The following is a 23365-nucleotide window of genomic DNA, read 5'->3' as shown; positions in this document are numbered from 1 at the left end:
AGTCCATTTCTCCACTTACAATCTCCTTTTTTTCTCTCTTTTTCCAGACAACTTCAACTCCAAGAGAGACCCAAAAGCACTAAAAACCTATCAATGGACAGAATTTAAAATTAAAAAAAGAAAAAAAAAAAGAAAAAAAGTCCTTTCTCTTTTAGATGCTTAGTTTGAAATCATTTTCCAAATATAGATTATTTGTTTTTTATTCTTCTTTAGGGTAAAAAAAAAAGAAAGCCTAATTTGTCAGTATTTGATTTATAATGTATTCTCAATTCTGATGTGCAATCAAATCAAATGACTCCAAAATAGAGGGAGTCAAAGAGTTTACAAGTTGATGGGCAACTGGATCAGCCCAATTTTGCCTTTTACCATCTTTATTGGGCCGCCCTCAAAGCCCAACAATTCCACATCCGAAGACAATAACAGATTATATATACCATCTTTTTAATCATTATTTTATATACGTATAGTATTTATATATGATGGGTGAAATTTGTGACAATTTAATTAGTTAAATAACTTATAATTTGAAAGGTGTTTTTTTAAAACTTGAAATAAAATATAGGTTCTAAAAAATCAAAGCTCCGTTTAATCTGTTATCATCTTGCAACAAACTTAAAAATCTGAAGAAAAAGAAAAGAGGTAGATGGTAGAGAAGAAGGGAAAAGAGTGAGAGTGGGGGATTGATTTGGCAATGAGCGGAAGGCGGGAAGCAGATGGACAGAGAAGAGTGGAGCCCAATTAGGATGAAAGAAATGGGCTTGAGCCCAAAGAAGAGAGGGGTTCCGACAAGACGACTGAGAAGAGAGGAGAAGTACAGAGTAGAGTGAGCAGGTGGTCAGAAAAGGGTGTGTTATGAAAGATTTAGTGAATCTCTTCGTCGGACCCCATCGTCTCAGTATTTTTAGTGTAACCTTTTTTCATAATCAAGCTCAAGCATCTTATTTGTTTTTCTTCTAATAATTTCAACAACTTTAGGCCTCTTTCACTGCTAAACAGTTTTTAATCAGTAGCTTTCTAGTAATGTGTGATGAAATAGAGTTACATCTATGCACCACCTACACCCATGTCTCCTCCAAATTAGAGTTTATATATATATATATATATATTACCCGTTCAAGAACTAAAAACTTTCACTCAAAATTTTATTTTCAAAAGGTTTATATCGTAAATCATATTTTCTTTTAGAAATTCTAATTTAATTTTGTTAAGCAATAATTATTATAAGTGGTATTTATAAGGTTTTTGTTGATGGTTGTGAAAGGTGGGGTATTTCCATCTTGAGTTGCATGTATTCTATCACATTTGAATGTATTGGATATGCATCCGAGTATTATTCTTTTGAGTATATATATGGAAAGAATTTGCTAGTTTGATTTGGTAAGGTCAAGATAGTGTCCGCATTGAGCTTGATTAGTCTCAAGCACGTTAGTCTAAGGATGATAATAAATTTTTTTTCAATACCTTTTATTGTTTCGTTAAAATAAATTGATAGGATACAATATAATATTTGGTTTTACTTTTGATAATAAATATTACCCGTCTCATATTGTATATAATGCATCTAAAATTGTAAAATTGTGTCAATGTATATATATATATATTTGTCTCTTCAAATCTAAATTTTCAGACACCTTACCATTCTTGAGGAGATAATTAAACCTACAATTTCTTAAAAGGATATACGTTCACGTTGAAAACTAAATTATGTTACATTTTTGCATGTTGTGATAATTTAAAATGTATATAAGACTCTTAAATTTGTCCAATGATAGCTAAAACATGAATGATATATCATTAAAAAAATGAAGAAATTAAAGATGAAAGGTATTTTATGGAGTGAACTGGTTGGTAGATAAGGAGGATGATGTGTAATATTGTGTCCTCCTACATTGTCTACTCAGTTGGTAGACACTACAGAACATGTGTCCAATCTCACCCATCCTAACCCCCAACATACACATTCTGTTCTTCAAACATACAACATTACTACTGCAAAAATGTTGCTCTTTTTCAATCATCACTAATTATGTGCTTCCATTCACCTTTCTCTTCCTATATATTATACCTACTCTCATTTGTAGTCTTTTATCTTAATTTCATTGCCTACTAGACTAAACATGTCAACTATCAACATATGTTAAAACAGGGAAAAATGTCATTTCCATTCATTAATGACATTGGTTGGACTAATTAAAGTCTAAATACCCCTTTCTCATAATCCACAAAGTTTAAAGAGCCCAAAGGTCCAAAAGAATTTCATAGTCGTAGTTATAGTCAAATGTGAAGGAGCAACCCAACCATTGAAGGAGGTAAGTACACCTTGAAAAGTGCTCGATTGTACAATAACAATCTACCTTTAGCATGCCCCACCAATACAATTATCACCCTTTTAGATGAACGTTGTGATAAATAAGGAGACATGTCATTGATCACTACTTACATCGTTTTCTATAAATACCATTAATAAAAGAAAATTGTTAATCCACTGATGATTAATATCATGGATACATTGAGTGAATATTTCATTAAAAATATAAATAGTTAATTTTTACTTGTAAACAAATTGTACTGTATTTATAAACTAAAATCGGATAAATTTTTACTCAAATCATACTATTCTTGCTTTTTTTTTTATATCAGTCTTTAATTCTTATATTTTTCACCAACTACCCCATACTCAACTAGACACCAATTAGATTTATTACTAACTTAAACGGACGTACTTGGAAGCATAATTAAAACCCAACACACTAATTACCAAAATCTTGAATATATAAATTAGACACTAATTAGTTTATATAGATGATTCTATTTAGCAAAAGGAAGGTTTCAGTTTGATTAACCTTGATGTTCATCCATCCCTTCAATTACAATTTTATAAGAAAATAGACTGGTTGGAATCATAAAAGACGACAGAATAACAGTTGAATGGAATGAGATTTGAATTATTTTCATGGGAAGGAAGACCAACAACAACGACTAGCAACAAAATTATTGTACTTTCATTATTATCGACAAGTTTTCCCATTTTTTAATATAATATGTATACCCAAAAAAAAAGTATTATTTTGAGACAAAATTATCGAGAACTTAAACACCAAATAAATGCCATATTCCAACTCGGAATACTTAACGGTCACTGCTTCCTCCTTGGACTCATACGCCCAAAACAACTTTTAAAACACAACAAAATTCCAACTTGATGGTTTTTTATACTCATCTTTTTAACTTTTAGTGTCCCTTATTGGACAAAAGAAAATTATTGAATTCAATTAAAAAGTATACAAATTAAAGAGAGAGAGAGAGAGAGAGAAAAAAAAAAAGGCTATCTATTTTAAAAAAATAAATGGTAGAGGTCAGTATCAGTACAAGTACCACTACAAAACCACGATGATATACTGAAAACTTCAGATTAGATTCAGACAGGCTGTACCAAAAAGAACAGTACTCAAAAGGGGAAAAAATTAAAAAAAAAAAAAATCTTTTCTTTCTTTTAAGAAGTTTATAAGTTTTCAATAAAGGGTCCCACAAAAAGTGTTGAGAAAAATGTAAAAGGTTTGGATGGGAGCATTTTGAGGCGCAGTTCACTCCAAATTTCACTGGGTTTTTATCAGGAAAAAGAAGAAGTTTATAAGAAAGGGGGCAGTGGCGAATGGGGGTTTTTATTAGAAAGGAAAAAATGGAAGGGGAAGAGAGTTGGAATTTGGGAAATCTTAGAAATGAAATCTTGGAAGGTGGGTTTATTGGCAATTTCAAAGCGGAGAGATTAACGGCTAGAATGGGTGAATAGTGAAATAGTGAAATAGTGAAGTCTGGAAGCCACGTGACCCTAAACAAAGAAGCAGAGCCAAACCCAGGCTTGGTTTTTTGCTTTTGTCGAGTTTTGAAGTAAAAAGACCCTTTTAGTGTTCCCAACACATCACAAAAAGATGAAAAACATCAGCTTTCGTCCAAAACTGATACCATTAAGATACTACTTACTCTTTCCCCATGGCCCTTGTCCAAATCATTGACTCTTTGTTTTCGGTTTTATGAGAGTTTTCTCTTTCGTTTCTTTTTCATTCAACTAAAATTCACTGCCCCGTCCCTGCCTTTGCTTTTATACTCGCTTTTTATCTAATGCCACCAGAATCAATCATATACGAAGAACAGCGCCATGATGGAAAATAAAAAAACCCCAAAAAAGAACGGATAAGAACACTTTTTCAACCAGGGGAAAATGAAAATCAAAATCAAAATCAAAATCAAAGAAGAAATTACATTCAAATCAGTTACGGTTAAAAATTCCAACTTGGGAAAATGTTGAGAAATGGAATGGATGAATAGGGTTGTTGGTTGATTTGGTTTTATGGGTTATGCCGGTGATGGTTGAGAGGTGGGATCGGCGGAGGAAGGGATGTCGGGTCCAACTCGGCAACCTTCGAGCATGAAAACAATATCGGACATCGTCGGACGATCACGAGGATCTGGTGCAGTGCAAAGTAATCCAACTTTCACTCCCAGCAAGAACTCTTCCCATTCTGATGATTCAGGATCCAACTCAAGTAAACCTGGTTCTAAGAGCTCAGTAATTTGGCCTCTTTGCAATTGCTTTTTCACCCACTTGACAATGTCTTCATCTTCTGTGAACATCACTGGTTTCTTTCCTGTTAGAATCTCAAGCAACACAATGCCAAAGCTGTAGACATCAGATTCCTTTGTGGCTTCCCCAGTCAATACTGCTTCAGGGGCAATGTAGCCTAATGTGCCCACCAAAGTAGACGTAGATGCTTCCGCGGAGGCTGCAATGGTTAGTCGGTCAAGGCCGAAATCGGACAAGTGAGCTTCAAAATCTGCATCGAAAAGAACGCTCTGTGGCTTGACATCTCCATGGATAATGGAAGATGAATGAAGAAAGGCCAGGCCACGGGCGATTCCAAGGGCAATGAGATGCCGCATTGGCCAATTTAGAACATGACCATCTTGATGAGATGCTTCTTGAAGGAGAGTGGCAAGATTTCCATTAGGCATGTAATCGTATACTAACAGCCGCATATCAGGAGGGCCAGCATAATAGCCACGAAGAACAGTTAGATTCCGGTGTCGAATTTTTCCCAATGCTTCAGCTTCTTTTCTGAACATATTTTCGTCTAATGAACCATTCGAGAGGCGACGGATTGAGAGTACCATGCCATCATTGTAGCAAGCTTTGAAAACCAATCCATAGCGAGTTCTGCTAAGAACATTCTCTTCATCGAATTGTCTCGTGGCCTCAATTGTTTCCGCTAGTGTAATCTTGTTGTTGAACATCACAAGCTTTGGCCCTCCATTTTCTGAGCTTCCACGGCCACCACTTCCAGCAGAGCTAACCCTTGCTGGGCTTGTTTTCTTCTCTCCAGATGCTCTCTCTTTGAGCCTCTTTCGCCATCTCAACAGGCTGAAAATGTAGAAGCAGCAACACAAAGTCAAGAGGACAGCTCCACTGGCGGCTACTGCAATGAAGAGAATCAACCTCTTCATTTTATCTTTTTTATCTGTATCTTTACAATGCCGAGCCAATGGTTTCCCACATAAATCAGAATTATTAGCAAACACAGATGAGCTGTTGAATCTAGAGCCTAGCAAGGATGGAATTTTGCCTTCTAGGTTATTACTCGAAACGTTTAAGCTCGTCAATCCAGTAATGGAGCTAAGATTTGCAGGGATAACACCACTCAAATTGTTGGAAGAGAGGTCCAGCGTGGTTAAGTTTGAGAGCTCTGACAACGACCCTGGTATGGGCCCGGAAAGATGATTCGAGTTCAGACGGAGGGATTCTAAAGCCGAGCAACTTGAGATCTCTTCTGGGATTTCGCCAGTCAAATTATTCCTACCCAAATCGAGCTCTTGCAGATTAGATAAACGAGAAAGATCCGCCGGAATGTGGCCTGAAAGAGCATTTGAACGGACCTCCAAAGTTTCTAGATCAGAGCAGTTACCAAGGTCTGAAGGAACCAACCCGGAAATGTGATTGTCTGATAATGACAGAGAAACAAGTGATCGAAGAAACCCATAATTTGAAGGGATTTGACCCGAAAATCTGTTAGAACTTAGATTCAAATAACGCAAACCCACCAAACTACTGAATCCTTCAGGAACATTCCCAGATAATTTGTTTTCCTGTAGAGCAATTACCTGCAGATTAGGCAAACCAGATAGCTCAAATGGCAACTCCCCAGAAAGATTTTGTTTGCTCAAGTCGAGAGTTGTTAGCTTGAAGAGATTGCCAAGGCTGGACGGAATCATCCCAGAGAGACTGTTAGCACTGAGATTCAAAATCTCTAGACGACTCAGGTTGCCAATGCCAGTCGGAACCTCGCCGGACAATTTGTTCCCACCGAGTTCCATTACTGTTAAATTCCCAAGCCCCATTAGCTCCAGCGGAAAGGTTCCGTTCAACCCATTGTCCTCTAAATTCAAGATTTCAAGCTCCAAAAGGTTTCCCAAACTGGCCGGAACAGTACCGGAAAAACGATTTCCACCGAGAGACAACCGTTTCAAACCTCTCATATAGCCCAAAAACGACGGAATCTCCCCGGTTAAGCGATTCCCTTCAAAATCAATGACAGATATCGAGGCGCAATTCTTGATTTCTAAAGGAATCTCACCGTGAAACGAATTATTCGACATTCTGAGCTCTTGTAATCCAGAAAGATTCCCAATCCCAGACGGAATCTGGCCGGAGAAATGATTGACAGAAAAATCCAAGACTGACAAAGTGGAAACGCCGGTTAACCACAAGGGGAACTCTCCCCTTATCTGATTGTGTTGAATATCGAGGACCTGTAAAGCACTAAAACACGTCGCTGTCTGAGGTTTGACAATGTCCGTGAACGCATTAAATCCAAGTTGAACGATCCGAAGCGACGGCGCATGCGACGAAACATTGCAAAACATGGAGTAAGGAACTGAACCAGAGAGACCATTCTGCGAGAGTGAAATAACTTGAAGATTCGTGAGAGCTCCAATGGCGGCCGGAATCACCCCTTGAAGAGCATTTCCCTCAACACTCAAATGGACAAGCGAAGAACAATTCGCGAGAGCTGAAGGCAACGTCCCTTCTAATACATTATGGTCTAGCCAGAGATGTTGAAGCTCTTGAAGCTCACCAAAGCTCGCCGGAATCTCCCCGCCAAACCTATTGAAAGAGAGATTAACAACCTGAAGCTGCGTCATGTTCACAACACTCCTCGGAATCTGACCAGAGAAGGCATTTGACGAAAGATCGAGATATTTCAGACTACTCGGAAGGTCGCTGGAGATGACACCGGATAGACGATTCTCCGCCACGTTTAATACATGTAGATTAGTCAAGTTCCCAAACTCGGCGGGAAGGCCACCGGAAAACAAATTATACTGCAAGAAAAGAGAACGCAGCAACGCACATTTGGACAAAGAAGACGGAATCGTACCATTGAAGAAATTAGACCGGATACTGAACTTCCGTAGCATCCGCAAATTGGCCAACTGATCGGTCAACCTGCCGGAGAGTTGAAGACGAGGCAAACGGAGCTCAGTGACTCGATTATTAGTACAAACAACACCCCGCCAGTCACATGGCGCTAACGGGGTGGAAGAATCCCAAGCAGTCAATGCACCAAGAGGGTCATGTAAATTAAGTTTAAAGGACATCAATGCCTGAATCTCCAGTTGGGTTTGTGCGCCGGTATCGGCGGAGGAGGAAAACAAACCACCGCAAAGGAACACAAAAAAAAACAGAAGAGGCTTCATAACTAGGAAGAAAAACGAAAACCCACGAAGATTAACACAAGAATGGAGCCATCAAGAGATCATATCATTATCAGTCAAAAGAGAGAAAAAAAACAGAGTGAATGGAAGAGAGAGACGTTGGGGGAGAAGAATGGGGAAATGGGTGCGGCGAAGAGCGTATAATGTGGGATGGGAAGGGGCCCAGAGAGGGGACAGAGAACTGAGAGGGAAACAGTGACGCACAAAATGCAACAGAGAGATTCAGAATAAGAGACGCAGAGGAGGAAATTGAAATGGGGGTTTGGTTTGAAAGTGTTTGAAGAAGGAAAAGGGTAAATGTGGGAATATGTTAAATTAATGGACATGGGCTGGGCCTCACGTTTTACTCTCTTCTCATGTGATTGTGGGTTTCTCTATCATTATTACGCCCTCTCTTTTTTTTTCCTCTCTTTTATTATTTCCTTTCCTTTTCATTATTAATAATTCTCTTTTGATGTATCGCTGTTCAATTTATCGTTTCATATTTATTTCCTTTCCTTCCTTTTTCATACTCCCAAATCAATTCTTTTAATTAACTTCTTCTTAATTAAGATATTAGTAGATTAATGACAATCAATCAAACAGAGTTCATCCTCATTTCATATCTTGTTTCCAACAGTACTATAGTAGCCTTTCACTAAACTATTTCTTCTTCTTTTTTATATAAATTGTCAAAAACTAGCATCAACTACTATACTCATTTTTTCATGTAATACCATTACTCCTACTAAAACAACTACTCTAATGTTTTTTCCTGTAATTTTAATATATATAATGGACGAAATAATAAACTTATGATTTCTTAAATTGAAAAAAAAAAGTGAAATTTGAAGATGTAGAGAGCCGAAATAGAGATTAAAGTTATATTTATTTAATTATTGGAAAGGATCCCTATTTATTTATTTAAACATTCTTTTTCTTCAGAGATATATAAAATAGAATACAATCAATTCCCCTAGCCGACAAGTATACACAATCATAATAAGTTTATTGGACAATCCTTTCCATTATACTTTAAAAAAATACGAAAGGATAATGATGTTGATGAGTGAGTGAATGAATTGATCATTTGGTTGTGTGGACATTTCCATTTCCATTTCCTCTTAATATTATAAAATGTATGCCTTTAATTTTGTATTTCATACAATTTATTGGCTGACTAAAGTGGGAGTTCAAACACCTTGACTATGACTACCCTATTGAGAACCACTTTTTTAGGGAAGGGTGAAGATTTAAATCATTTCTATAGGTTTCCATCGACAATTTATCACAATTTTGTTTGGAATTGAAAAATAAAAAAAAAAAAGGGTTAAAAATGTAATCTCCCAGCCAAAATTTAATACATTTAACCTTTTTTATATATATATATTTTTAAATTTGTTAACAAATGTAACCATGCTTTTTAAAAATAAATCGTGAAATCATTACCTATACAATATTAATTTCCTTTTCCTGAGAAAGTAGCCCAATTAGAAGCTAAGCGAAATCAACCCAAATTAAGGAAGGTAATTAATTAATGGATGGAGAATTAGGATATAAGTAGGCTAAATGAATTTGTAATAACATATGAAGTTGTCATTGAAAATAAAAAAAATAAAATAAAAAGGGGGTCTATTATATGAATAAAATGGAGATGTGGTAAATGGTCAAACATATGTATAGAGTGAAGCATAAGTATGTAGGGACTTTATGAGCAAAGTGAAAAGTGATGGGAAAATGGTTGCACTTAAGACTGCCTTTTTTGCCCAAGACACTTCTTCCTCACTTACAACTTTATATTTCCATATTCTCCTTTGACAATATGGTTTTATGAATTTGTGAATTATAGTCACATTTTTGTATCTATAAAGCTTATATTATTATATTCTTGTACCTCTCAAAACAAGAAAAAAAATATTGTCCTTGTTGTTATTCACAAATTTATTTATTTTTTTGAAAGAAGCATGTTTGGAATTATTATTAAAGACATTTGTTTTTTTTATATATATATATATATACAAAATGGGTTTTTATTAGTTTTTACTTTTATTTTCCTTTAAAAGTTTTTTTTAATTAATATTTTGTTATGTAGATGCAATAGTTTTTTTCTCCATATTCAATGCATACAAATTGGACAAAAGTAAGCTACACATTTTAGGCTTTGCATTAGACTTTTTTTAAGCATTAGCATGTCTATATTTAACCTGGCAATATATTGTCTATGTCACAATTATAAGCTATGACAATTGACATGTCATCATTCTAGCTCATTATTTACCCACTTGATTGAAATTAAAAATATAGTTAAAAGATTTGCTTGACATCACACGTTATCTGGAATATGTTAATTTTGTTAATTGTAAATTGTAATTTCATCGTCTACTCTTTTGTTATTTATCCATCACCTCACCTTACCTCCTCTCTTTCGAAACTTGTACAAGACAGATTGAAATAGTTATACAAAAATTAAAAAAAGATACAGAGATTTTCAAAAGAAAACAAAGCTTCTCTAAAAGTGTTTTTAGCCAAAACTAACCACCATGATTGGAGGATTGAGCCTCAGTCTATTTTACAAAGTCCAATAAAATAAAAAAAACTACAAACTACAATGTCACTTTCGGTCTTTTTTTTTTTCTTTTTCTTTTTTTTAAAAAAATCAAATTTAACATCTATCTCCTTACTATCTTAAAAGAAATCACACCCATTGTTACTATTGAATAAAACATTTTTAATAGTAAAAAACCATCTTTTTAATAGTAGAAAGCACACATTGTATTTTTTTTTTCTTAAATTAAAATTGTTGCATTGATATTATTTAGATGATTTTGAAAGTTTAAATTAGTCAAGTTATTAATAAATATAATAAGATGGTAAAAAAATTAGTTACCACATGGTTTATTTATTTATTGGAAAAAGTGGAATCAAATGGGTTTACCATAAAAGGAGAGGCCGAATATGGCACTCAGCTGTTGTGAATGGCAGAAAAATGTAAAAGCACTCTTTTACTATGTCATAAATAACTCACTGACTCATAAACATTTTTCATTTTTTGTGCACTTGTTTTTTTGCTCACTTCCATTTCTTTTCAAATCTATACTATACCGATTTTATTTACCTTTTCCCCCCCTTCTCTCTCTTTCTTCCTATCACTTTCGCCCCTAATTTGTGACCAAATGTAATCCCCTTTCACAACATTATGTCATTTTCCTCCCTTTTACTTTCCGCACATTACTATACAATACAACCCCCCCAAACCTCCCTCCTTCTTTTCTTTTGAATTTCATCCTATAATATTAATAAATATCCCACCATAAATGTCTTAGATTTGTAGTCTTTTAATTATGATTTCCTATTTGGAGTTTAGTTTTATTTATCTATAAAAAAAAGAGAATAACCCAAAATCAAAATGGACCCACGGCGTTGGTTTAGTGGTCGTTGTCACACACATCAATCTTAAAACTCTCCCATTTCATTACATTACTCCCAAAAATATTTGTGTTGGGAAATAAAATCCAATTTTGTCTGTGGCTTTGTATTTTTGCTTTTATTTGTTTAGTATATCATTTAGATGTTTAGTAGGAATTAGGAGGTTAAAAATTGAATGTGATGGATTTGAATAATTTTGTGTCTATGTTAGCGGGAAGGGAGAGTTGGTTGAATGTCATCATTTTTTCAATTTTATCTTAATTCTTTCTCGAGATTTTGATGGTCAATGTCCACCAATAATTGCCAACTAATCCTTTCACTCTCTCTCTTTTTCTTCTCTCTCCCATCTTTTCTACAAAAAGTAATTCAATCTTCAATCTTGTACGGTGCTGTGTTCTAATAATGGGGAAAATAGCCTTTTTTTAATCTTTATACGTGTTTCAAATTCTACTATTCATCACAAGTTTAATATGATTTTTTTTTTTTTTGTTCTTACATTCACCCTTTTGCTTCTATTGCATAATGTTTGTCAGTTTTTTTTGACAATATAGTTATATTAATTAATCAACGTTAAAGTAAGAAACAAATAAACAAGTACAGTGAATAATTAAAAGGAAAATGAAGAAGCAAAAACTATTTAAGAATTTAGGAAGTATACAAAAACTCTGTTCTGTTTTAAAATGATTTCAGTTGTTGGTTTCCAGGAAAAAGAAGAAGTGGATGTAGTTTATAAATGTAAAAATGTACAATAATAGTTATCACGGGAAGGTATGAAGGAGTAAATAGGGCAATGGAATAATGGGCATCCCCAAAGAGGGAAAACCATTAAAGAGAAAGGGGAAAAGAAAATGAAGAAATAAGAGCCAATAAGTGCATAATTGAGGAGTTAAGGGGTTTGGTTCAGCTTTTTCAGGACATCTTTATTATGAGGCCAATCAAAGCTCTTTACCTTTTTTATCCCAACCTTTTATAGGCTTTCTTAATTGGGCTTCCAGTTTCAGCCTAGGCCCATTCTAATTGCACGTCTTCTTGCTTTCCCAATCGCCCCATCCTTTCATGGCCCAGTCTTTATCTCGTCGCTTTATATTTTATTCAAAGCTGTGAACACTCCTTCCAACTGTGGGCTTTCCACCTTAATAAATTCACTCTTTTCTTTTACATTAATAGAATAGTGTAATAAATTATAATATTACAAAAAAATCAAGCTCAAATATTCATAAAACTCTAATTAATTTATTATTCCATTTACTTTGGAGTATATTTAAGGTTAGATAATACATTTTTTTAATTGTTTTAAGATTTTATTTATTTAATGTGAAATAGTGCATTTTTTTTAAACAGTAAAGATTTGGTTTATTTTCTCTTTTAACCTCTCAATTTCATTTACTTTCATTTTATGTTGTCATTGTTATATAGTTTCTTACATGATTCTTTTTTCTAATTTTTTTTTCATGTTGTTCGACTTGTGTACAAATGTATGTAAGTGCTTATCATTTTTATTTTCTACTTCTACAAATTCTATTGATTTTCGAAAATATTATCATTACTTATTTTTTGTATCGATAAATATACTGAAAAATGAAAATATACCTCTAATATATTATTTAGTATATAAAATGATACATTGTAAAATTGTTATATCTATACACTTATTTGATTTAATTTTTTTGAATATATACAATGAATTATGTATTAATATAATTATAACAATTATAAATTTTCGATAAATTACATAACATATACACAATATAAAGATATATATTTCACGTACGTGCCTTTTCATATATACATGTGTACACTTAATTAGCTTGCAAATTATAATATTAGCATAGGATAAATTAGAGCATAGAAAATGTCCACAAACAAACTCATACATATTTGAAATGAAAAACAAAATGTAGAAATAAAATAGAACATATATTCAATCTGTTTGGTGTGTGGTATTGTAATAGAAATGAAGTAGGTGAAGTTGAAGTTTGAACTGATAATAGTATTGAACTCAAAGTTTAAATTGTGTGTGTTATAAAGTCATGAAGATTTTCTATTAGAGGGTGGAGGCAACAATCAACACCGAAATGCAGATAGTGTTGAAGACTTGTGAAGTATGAGTATGATAGTGTTGTGTGTCATTTGGATCAAATGTGGTGATGAATGTTGAAGGCCAATGGTGAACATGCAGATAGTTTAGGGTTTAGACCATCACAGAATCCCTAAAGCATACATATAGGTTAAAAATAATAAAACAAATGCGCGAAGATTTCGGAAATTCCTCGTTTGTTTTATTATTTTTTCTATGACTGTATTATTATATATTTTTCTGACAAGCATATTCAATTTTTTTTCCTTATTTTCAAATTTGAATATGAACTAAATGAGAATTGCAAGTAAAATGAAAAATATATTAAAAATGTCAACATGAGCTTAGCTCAACTGACATTTGTATGTTCATAAAAATGGTTTAATTTTTATTTTGTTTGTTCTTTTTTTAAAAATTTATGGAGTTTATGGGTCTTTTCCTTAACACATATATTAAACAATAAACGGTTTGCCTTTTTTGTATTTGTATAAATAATAATAACATACTTTGAAGATAATAATAAGTTTTTAAATATAAAAGTAACATTTAGACGGTTCATTATTTATCTAATTTAAATAAATATTTATAAGTTGTAAATACTACATGAGATCTAAATTTAATGCATATGTATTATATATCATTCATTTGGTTTGATTTTATTCTCACCATAAATTAAACCAAACTTCTATTGAAGTTGGTTTTTAATTTTCTCTCTTTATTGTCCAAAACATCCTCATATATCATCAATTTCTTTTTCTTTTTCAAATTCAAAATAAAAATATGTCCACCACTAACATATTTGTATATTTGTTGACTTTAGTTTTCTTTTGACTTTAATTTGTTTTTGTTTTTAATGTCTTTCTTGTACCAAACTAATTAATCTAAATAAAACGGATTTATTTTTATTAAATCATGAAACCTATAATGGTTGCACTTATAGACCATGTAAAACCATTCAAATACAAAAGTCATTATACCATGGACAATGGTGATAAGAACCGTTACTTTTAACTTTTCTCTCGAACAAATTATTGCTATGAGGATTCGTAGAATATTAACTCATATACTAATTTAGACAACCATGGTTATGTTAATTATTAGACCTGCAATCCAAATTTATTAGATCACTCCATTTTTATAATTTTTTAATAAGTAATTATAAGACACAAAATTAAAATTAGTTTATGAGCTTTGTGGGTAAAATGTTTCAAATTTTAGAGATTAAATATGTAAACATAATTATAGGACAAATGTTTAGATGCAAACATGATTTATTTGTGTGCATTCCAATGATTTTTTATTTGACAAATCTTTTTTTCTTTTCTTCAAATATTTTAATTTCTTTGATATGAATGTAAGAAGAAATGTACGAAGATGGATAATGTCCGAATGACCTAACTACAATATATTATAAAACAACAATTATGCAAATCTTATAACATAAAACACATTTTTGTTGGTTTATTAATAATAGTTGACACCTTATCAGATATTTAGTTAATAACAATGATTATTATTTTATTGTTTATAAATATAATGCCAAGAACATCTTCAAGAATTTTGCTAGTTGGAGTTCAAGTAATCAAATGTATCCGTTTTCTTAAAGAATGTAACAATCCAATTAAAAAAAAAAAAACTAAGTGGACTGCGTAAACAAAGGTGCAATTTAAGATGCGACACAAAACACGTCATCAATATTATAATTTAAAATATATATATGTGTGTGTGTGTTTTCCAACTATATAGTTTTATTAGTAAATACCTCACTTTTTACGTCTTTTAGTACGAGTATAGTACATATATTCGCTGGAAGAACCAACTTGTTTGAATGTAGTAGAAAAGTGAATTTGATTCTCCATGATATGCATGTCCAATCATACAAGAGTTGAAGTTAGAGTGTGGTTTAGTCTTAAACATAACACACAATTGGAATCCAAATTCTTCAACTTCATCTTTTATCTTCATATTAAATAAAGCAAGTTAAAAGTGGGAAGAAAAGGACAGAGGCAATATATATTACAAAACAAGAACATATAATTATTAATAAAATTTACATGCTGTCATCGAAATTGATTATACAGAACAAACTTCCCATTCAATGGCAACTCTTTACCAATGCCAAGAAAACCAACCAATCAAACCCCAAACCCCCTTTGGCCTTTACCCATCAAAAAATCTAAACCTTTGAAAACATAAAACATAAAACAAGTGGATGAATATGATATTTTCAATTTTCCTTTTGAACATATTTTTCTCACCACAAATATCGAATCATATCAAATCAAAGTTTTTTTTTGGGTGTAACTCACGTGGCATTCATATGGTTGATATAAAACTTCAACAAAAAGAAAAAAAAAACTTGGGTTGGAAATGGGTCCCGATTAAGATATGAAAAACAGCAAGTGGTGGCTGAAATTAATCCACGAGCCAATTTCCATTTCAATTTTAATGAATCTCATCCCTTTTTTAAAATTTTTGTGGTTAATGAATGAATTATCATTTCTTTTGTAATTACAATTCAAATTTAAGAAGTTGACACAAACCAAATCTTTCACTTCCTATTAATTCCTTAACATATTTTTTTTTCTCGAACTCTCCTCTTGCTGACAATTCCACCCACCTCATCTTCCTTTTATCCTTTCTTTTATATTATATTATCTTCTTCATCTTCTTCTTTCTTCTTCCTTTTTTTTCTCTTTCTATTATTGTGTGTCATTGTTCTACATTATTGTTATAACCTAACAACACCGGCCGACACCAAAGCAAAGATAATAGACATCATCATCAATTATCTGAAACTCGGGGGAAACGACCAAAAAGATTCAATTTTTAAGACACCCTTTATTAAATTTTCAGGTTTTTATTGATCTAGAGTTATGTGTGTGTTTTCTATGAGATGGGTTTTTGAGATTGAACGTAAAAGTTTTGATCTTTTTTAATGGTTTGTTTTTTTTTTATTTGTTTTTTTTTCATGTTTGTGGGGGTGTGGCAATGAGGTGTGAGGATAGAAGGTATCAGTTTTGAAATGAGGATACTTTGTGATTCTTGTGAAAGTGCTCCAGCTACTTTGTTTTGTGCTGCTGATGAGGCTGCTCTTTGTGCAATTTGTGATACAAAGGTTTTATGATCATAATTATTATGTTATCAAAAGCAACCAGTGTGTTTCTTTGTTTATTTTCATGATTTTATCGAAGTGTGTGTTTTCTTTTTTCTTTTGTTGATTTTTTGGATTGTTTTTATATGTATTTGGGAAAGGTACACATGTGCAATAAGCTTGCGAGCCGTCATGTAAGGGTTGGGCTTGCAAATCCAAGTGAAGTTCCTCGCTGTGATATTTGTGAAAATGCACCAGGTATAATTATATATATTGTTTTTTTTTTCCCTTTTTTTGTGTGAGGGTTTGGATGGTTTAACAATTATTCTTTGTGAAATTAATAATGTAATTTGCAGCTTTCTTTTACTGTGAGATAGATGGTAGTTCCTTGTGTTTACAATGCGACGTGATCGTTCATGTTGGTGGTAAAAGAATGCACAAGAGATATCTCCGTCTGAGGCAGAGAGTTGAGGTCTGTGATTTTTAATATCAAATCCTATAATGCAATGTTTTTTTTCTCATCACTTCATACAATATGCCTCCATATTTTGGATTAGTTGACCAATGTTGATAGAAAAAAGAAAAGAAAGAAAGTATATATTGAAGAATGATCAAAGGATATAGAATACTATAGTAATGGAAATATCTACCAATCTTGGTTAATGTTTCTGTTTAGCATGCATTCATACAGAATAATGTAAAGAGGACTAAGGTTTTGTTTGGTAATGAATCTTGCAGTTTCCAGGGGATAAACAAAATGATGTGAAGGACCTAAATGTAAAACCGACGGAACAGGTTGAGAAAGTAAAAAGCCAAAATGAAGAGAGGGGTGAGAATGAAAAGCATGAAGAGTTGAGGGTGTCAGGTGTTACAAAAGATTATTCAAATGGAGATGGGCATTCCAAGCGGCCTAATAAAGTGATTGATTTAAACATGTAGTGCTTCAATAAATTTAGATGCTTAATTTTGATTTTTGGAATATTTCCAGCAATAAGGTGGGAAACATTTTTCAAACAGTTTTAAGTTTAGGAAACGAGGTTGAAATGCTGTGATAAATCTCTACCGTTCTAAATTTTTATTTTGGAACTGAACCTAAGGCAAAGGCAAAGGCAAAGCCAAAGTTCCACTGTATTGTTCTCTTTCTTTTCTACCCGCATCATGAGTGATCCTAAAAAGATTCAACTTGAATTAGTGCTTTTAACAAAAGCACCTGTATTTATAAAGTAGTTTGTATTTCTGTATTTAAAATCTAAATTAGGTAATGATTCTAAACCAACATTGTTAAATTTTGAGAAAAATACTTTTAGTTGAATGAGAACACACGGAGAATCAGTCTAAAATAAGTAATAAAGAACTCACAAGATTTCTTTTGAGCTGCCACAGTGATCAACAGTGTTGTTTAAACTCGGGATGAACTACAAAAATCAATGGTGGGGGAACAAGATCCCATGAACAATATAGTTAAAACAGAATCATATTATTTACAAATCAATAGTTATGTACATCATTATGTTGTCCAACATGATAATAATGCCTAGTTGAGTATTTGATGCTTCATACAAGGTGGGAATATACATAGACAATATAGCTACAGATAACCCACATAGGCAAACCAGCATGAACTGCTCAAGAACTGAACCATAGTGGCTGATCACTTCGCTTTTTGTGGACAGCCATTATAAATTGAACCAGAGTAAGAACCATCTTTGTGAACTTCACAATTAGCTTGAAACAAACTGACTAGGGGAAGAAAGCGCCTACATATCATGACTTGAAGAGAGTAACTGTGGCGATGTAACCATTTTTCATCACCTGCCCATGCCATTGAGGCTCATTAAATACACACCGTCTTTAAATAACACAATCATCTCATATTGTCTGTGTGCTCAAAATCATTGTGATTTTTAAGACAGGGAGGTGCAAGTAAAACACTGATAAAAACCAACAAAAGGGTGAAAAAACCCACCTCAAATGCAACGTTCTGATAGCCATAAACGAAAGTAGATCCAAAAGGATTGTTTGTTGAACCTTGTGTTTGGATGGCAGCTCGCCCACAATCCCCGAGGATTTCCTAGTTTCACAGTGGAAAAAATGTCAGACATTCCATTTTTACCACCAAGAAGAAAAAGAAGAGAGGGAAAAAAAACTTCAAAACGGAAAAGGAGTGTAAGAACTCTGATATGAATTTTATTTTTCATGATGATTAGCCACATCTACGGAGTTATGAATCCATTACAGATGATTAAATTTTGATAAACACAAAAATATGCCCAATTGAATAGGCTTCGATCAGCACAGGTTTAAACCATCACCGAAAATATACAAGGAATTGATCCTCGTGATAAAATAATTTAAGCAACATCCTTTCTACCTTCACATCTTCCCACTTCGTGCTAGGGGTTATAGTGTTTTTACAGTTCGTTTCATCAAAAGAACCTGAAACTGCATGAAACAGCATTATAATGGTCAATCACTCTTGCACGAATATAATTCAGAAAAGTTAATGTTCAATGTAGGTCCCAACCATGGATTACAAAATTGCACTTGATGTATGAATTGAAATCAGCATGACCAGGGTAGTTGGTATGCAAAACAAACTTCTTGATTTTATGAGTCTGCAGGAGCAAATTAAACACGGTACTTTAGAACTATAAGGCTCAAAAGATCAACATATACCATGAGAAACGCTACATTACTACACAGAAAGACACCAGTACCTGCCCATCAAATAAGATGTCCAAACCACGGGTAAAATAGTTATAGAAGTAATCGCCACAAAGGGTCGTCCTGGGACGGGGATCAGAAGCCGAATGAATAACCATTTGATCAACCTGTACAAAAAAAATCAAAATTCCCATTAGGCTATCAAGGAAAGAAATATATACAGTTCGACTCTTGAATTTTGATATATACAATAAATTTAATTAGTTGTATCATTAAGCCCAAGATGCCTGATTCCACTCACCACCCCACAAAATTGGTCATGGCTTCAAATGTAAATTCTACAGCAAACTCAGCTCAACATAAAATATTTTAACATCTTTGAACTCACAACTTCTAGTGCAAGGTGGCATGTAAGCATACCTGTTTTTGATGGATTCCACAAGGGCGACCTAATTCTGTCCAAATATCCTGCAAATCATTGAACAAAGTTTGCATGTTTGAGAAAGAGAGGAAAGAGTAGAAAAATTGTGTCAGAGGTAAATTTAAACAACCATTAATTCGGCCATGACACTTTCTTTCCGTGGTTGAAATACTAGAAATTCAATGGGGAGGAAACATAAAATTATGTGAAAAACTCAAGAAAAACCAAAATAAAACTATGAAGTCAAAGAAGTAAAACTCAGAAAGGAGGAGATTGTCTCAACCATAGATGTCTTCTACAACCATCATGAACCTCTTGAAGGGTGCATTTCGTATTACAATATATACATCCAATACTTATTGGTGTAAGATTCATTTTAACTTATTCGATCTTGTAGTTAATGTCCATACCATGGTTTTCATTAATCAAAATGAATTCATGTGCTTTGTGCTCAGTGGGGAAAAAAGGACAAAATACTCAATAAAGTTAGCATGTCACTAAGTTAATTAATCTGATAGATGGATAAGTATTTTAGGATAAAAAGACATAAACAACTAAACATGTCAAGGGGCCACAAACTTACCTGTGGTGATGCACCAAAAGGAATATGCTGACTACCCACAGCAAAGTATAATTCGTCACCAAGCTGGACCAGATTGAAAAAAGTAAGCAGGTATGCATTGATAACAAAAGTTGCAGATGAAGAGAGAAATTAGACCTTAACGTGGACCTCCTCCATATAAAGGCTGCTAGCAGGCAATGGGGGAGCAGAAGCCTTATCCATTAAGGCTCCTATGCCAACCTTTTTTACAGTAGAACTATCAAATATGGAGACACGGCAGGCAACTGGAGTTGTACCATCAGGAAACTCCAAAGGTAGCTCCGCTTGGGTATTTAAGAGTAGCAATTTAGTCTCCTTAGAACGCTAAAATCCAAGAGACAGAAAAACAAAGAGAACCAGAATTATGTAAAATACCTTCTCCATCATGGCAACAATCTGTATATTGGCTTGGTATTGGAAATGCAAATGAAAGTCCCTACAACAGAAAACAGATGATATCAAACATGAAAAATAAATGGCAGACAGAGTATTATATTATTTTGCAAAGGTATGCCTGGAAGTATAAATACATACTGGGTAGAACAGAGTGTAAACACCCCTGTCTTTGTCATAAATTCCAGGAAAAGTTGGCCCGAAAAGTGCATACACAGCTACAAAGGTAGCAAGATTGGATGGTCCTCTACAATCAAGTAATGACCATTAGTTTATGAAAGAAAAAAAACCTGCGTGAGCGTTAGATCACCTACCCAATCAGAGAAGTAGCATATCGCATTTGAAGTCGCTTCACATCAAATATTTCAATAAGACGTAGTCTCTAGCAAGCAGTAAAAACTAGCATTAGTTAATTTGGAGCAAAAACTAGTCATAGGAACTTACAATCAAACTCAAAGTGTGCAACCCATACAACAAAACTTTTCTAAGGCCCTTGTAAACCTAGTTATCTCTTTCAATGAAAATGATAAGAGAACCAAAATACATACCTGTGACCACGGGTCAAATCGAAGATGAAAGCCATGGTCAGGGAAGCTGATAACGATATCAAGTTTCAAAGGCTCCTACAATGATAGAGAGTTCATTAGAACATTGGAAGTGGAAGAAATTCAGAACAAGATTATGCCTTTAATTCCAATATGGACAAAGAGCAATACCTCATCAAAGTATTTCACATGGACAACGTCATAGATATTAGGGCGCTGCTCTATTTGTGCAAATGCTTCACAAATTGGCATTCCTAAACACAGTAATCAAAAATGATTCTTATGCATCTAAAAGAACTAGGGAAGCAAGAATCAGAAAGAGATGAAAATAGAAAAGAAACATAAAGGAATTAGAGAAATAACCTAGATTGAAAGGGCCAAGGCCAAGGCCGGGTTGAAGATCGAGAACGATGGCACCCATAGCCGTGCCCTCACACCGTCTTCTCGATCTCTGCTGCATAGTTATTTTTTGTTTGGATTATTGGATGGATCAAAAAAATTCCGTTGAGCAGTTTGTTGTCGATTGGAGGAAGACAGGTGGTGAAAATTAAGATTTCTAAGGCCAAGTTTTTCGTATTTGTACAGAGAAAATACGGTTCTTGGTCTTCCCCATTTCCCACGCTAACTCCAAAATATGGCTAAGGTCCAAAATCCTCAACCTATATATTATAAAAACCAATTTTATTCTTTTTCATTTATATGTTTTTAACCTAATTTTCTATTTTATTTTTTTTAAATATCTTTCTGTCTAATGTTAGTTTCAAAATTCAAAATGTTTCCCATACTTTATTTATTGGTACTTAAATTACAAAATATTACCACTTATTCCTTACATTTTAATTTTGTTCTAATTTTATGTTTACATTTTCTAAATTAAATGTTTTGTTTGATTAATTAGTCTCAATCTCTTATTCCTATATTTATTCAAAAGGTTAAACTTTTAATTTTATTTCGTAATAATGAAATTGAATTAACTTTAATACTTTTAAGTTAATTAATAAACATTAATATTTACCTAAAAAAATATAACTATTATGAAACGTTTAAATGGTAAATTTTGAAATCAATAAACTAAATTATAATATTTTAAAATTTAAAAACTAAATTGAAATCAATCTCCAAACTCAAGACAATGTGATGCCTTCATAGTTCAATTGGACCGGGTTAGCTTAGGATAGTTTTTCGACCAACCCAAAATTTTGTGGAAGACAACCAAACCTTGGAACAATACAAATGGGAGAAATAAAGTTGATGAGAAATAGTTAAGGAAAACTCATTTTTCTCGAAAAAAAGTATCAAAGAATAGTTAATTAAAGTGAAGTTCGTGGTAGCACATAGACATTCGTGGTAGCGATAGAAAAAGAAGAACATACTGCAAACGTTCCGTTATTTACTATATTAATTCTAATATACTGCTTCATAATGATTAAAAGACAAAATTACGTAGAATAGTACAATTTTGGGTTGGTTAGGATGGTCAAATTCATTTTTTCGCCCATCTAACTTAACCGGGGTTAAATAGAATTTAACCCCAAAATTTTATGGTTTTTGAAGGGATAGTCTAAGTTGACTATGTGAAACATCTATTACATTTTGCATGTTGTTGATATTGGAATTATGTGTAAATAAACAAACTCATTGGGCCTCGGCCCAACTAGCAACTTTGAGTAGAATATTATTGAAAATTTGAAATGAGACATGGTTAAAAAATGTTTATTATTTAAGCTATGCTTTGGGCCATAGTTTGAACACTCATTTTAGAAAAAGAAACATAGATACAATTTTTAGACAATCAAACATGTGCTTAGTTAAAAAAACAAGTGGTTTTCAAATTTTTAAAAGGTGGTTTTGAATTATTGTGTTTAATTCTAAAAGTGATTTTAAAAATAATGTTAAATTACTAAAAATGTAAAATTTGTATTTTTAAAAATAATTATAATAAATATATAATTTTATTAAGGGAAATTGTTATTGATAGAAAAACAAATAACCACAAAATTTGTAAATATTTATTAAAATGATCTATTTTCTATCCTTTTCCAAAAAAAATAAATTATTTACAAATTATAGTAAAAAAAATTAATGATTATGTTGTACATAATTTTAATATTTGGCTGTTTTTTAAAATGTTATTTGTTTTATTGTTAAATTAATAACAAAAATATTGGGCTTAAGGACAAAAAAAAAGAAAAATCCAATATCCACATTTGATATATCAAATTGAAGGGATAGAGTGTGAAGGTGGAATGGCTACAAGTCACACAAAATTTCAACATTTGCATATTCTCCTTTTCTCTTTGGACACAAACCAAAGATAAATATTTAATTTTAAAATGCCTCTTAAGTATTTTATTATTTTTATAAATCATCAACAATATGAAGACTGATTGAAATTTAA

The 23365-nt window shown here is 32.8% G+C and overlaps 3 protein-coding genes across 5 annotated transcripts; 1 reads left to right on the top strand and 2 right to left on the bottom strand.

The window, feature by feature from the left end:
- Window positions 1–4109: 4109 nt before the first annotated feature.
- On the bottom strand, window positions 4110–8046 carry LOC101203208 (probable LRR receptor-like serine/threonine-protein kinase At4g36180). The gene has a single exon (XM_004134984.3). It carries the CDS (start codon window positions 7747–7749, stop codon window positions 4354–4356), a length of 3396 nt encoding a protein of 1131 aa, XP_004135032.1. The 5' UTR covers window positions 7750–8046; the 3' UTR covers window positions 4110–4353.
- A 7763-nt stretch (window positions 8047–15809) lies between these two features.
- LOC101206016 (B-box zinc finger protein 18) lies at window positions 15810–17531 on the top strand. Of its 3 annotated transcripts, XM_004134831.3 has the most exons (5): window positions 15814–16105; window positions 16231–16367; window positions 16505–16601; window positions 16700–16815; window positions 17082–17531. In XM_004134831.3, the coding sequence occupies exons 2-5, from the start codon at window positions 16275–16277 to the stop codon at window positions 17280–17282; spliced, it is 507 nt and encodes a 168-aa protein (XP_004134879.1). In that variant the 5' UTR covers window positions 15814–16105; window positions 16231–16274; the 3' UTR covers window positions 17283–17531. The 3 variants fall into 3 exon arrangements, with proteins under 3 accessions (XP_031743620.1, XP_004134879.1, XP_031743619.1); XM_031887760.1 differs by having other exon boundaries at window positions 15810–16367; window positions 16721–16815; XM_031887759.1 differs by having other exon boundaries at window positions 15814–16367.
- A 207-nt stretch (window positions 17532–17738) lies between these two features.
- Window positions 17739–21610, bottom strand: LOC101205551 (UPF0183 protein At3g51130). Its single transcript, XM_004134829.3, has 14 exons — window positions 21331–21610; window positions 21139–21221; window positions 20971–21045; window positions 20737–20804; window positions 20564–20669; window positions 20405–20465; window positions 20147–20313; window positions 20012–20074; window positions 19428–19475; window positions 19061–19174; window positions 18868–18958; window positions 18715–18785; window positions 18310–18414; window positions 17739–18155 (listed from the first exon to the last, which is right to left on the bottom strand). Exons 1-14 carry the CDS (start codon window positions 21425–21427, stop codon window positions 18108–18110), a joined length of 1197 nt encoding a protein of 398 aa, XP_004134877.1. The 5' UTR covers window positions 21428–21610; the 3' UTR covers window positions 17739–18107.
- Between the last annotated feature and the right edge of the window lie 1755 nt (window positions 21611–23365).

Source organism: Cucumis sativus, chromosome 6, assembly GCF_000004075.3.
Source record: "Cucumis sativus cultivar 9930 chromosome 6, Cucumber_9930_V3, whole genome shotgun sequence".
Lineage (NCBI taxonomy): Eukaryota > Viridiplantae > Streptophyta > Magnoliopsida > Cucurbitales > Cucurbitaceae > Cucumis > Cucumis sativus.
This window is presented reverse-complemented; position numbering and strand designations above follow the sequence as displayed.

Excerpts from the sequence above, each read along its gene's own strand:
- LOC101203208 (XM_004134984.3), bottom strand. The coding sequence starts at position 7,749 with ATGAAGCCTCTTCTGTTTTTTTTTGTGTTCCTTTGCGGTGGTTTGTTT.
- LOC101206016 (XM_004134831.3), top strand. The coding sequence starts at position 16,275 with ATGAGGATACTTTGTGATTCTTGTGAAAGTGCTCCAGCTACTTTGTTT. Across the intron at positions 16,602-16,699 it reads TATTTGTGAAAATGCACCAG|CTTTCTTTTACTGTGAGATA; the intron begins GTATAATTATAT and ends TGTAATTTGCAG. Across the intron at positions 16,816-17,081 it reads GTCTGAGGCAGAGAGTTGAG|TTTCCAGGGGATAAACAAAA; the intron begins GTCTGTGATTTT and ends TGAATCTTGCAG.
- LOC101205551 (XM_004134829.3), bottom strand. The coding sequence starts at position 21,427 with ATGCAGCAGAGATCGAGAAGACGGTGTGAGGGCACGGCTATGGGTGCC. Across the intron at positions 20,805-20,970 it reads GATTTGACCCGTGGTCACAG|AGACTACGTCTTATTGAAAT; the intron begins GTATGTATTTTG and ends ACTGCTTGCTAG. Across the intron at positions 18,959-19,060 it reads ACATCTTATTTGATGGGCAG|ACTCATAAAATCAAGAAGTT; the intron begins GTACTGGTGTCT and ends TTGCTCCTGCAG.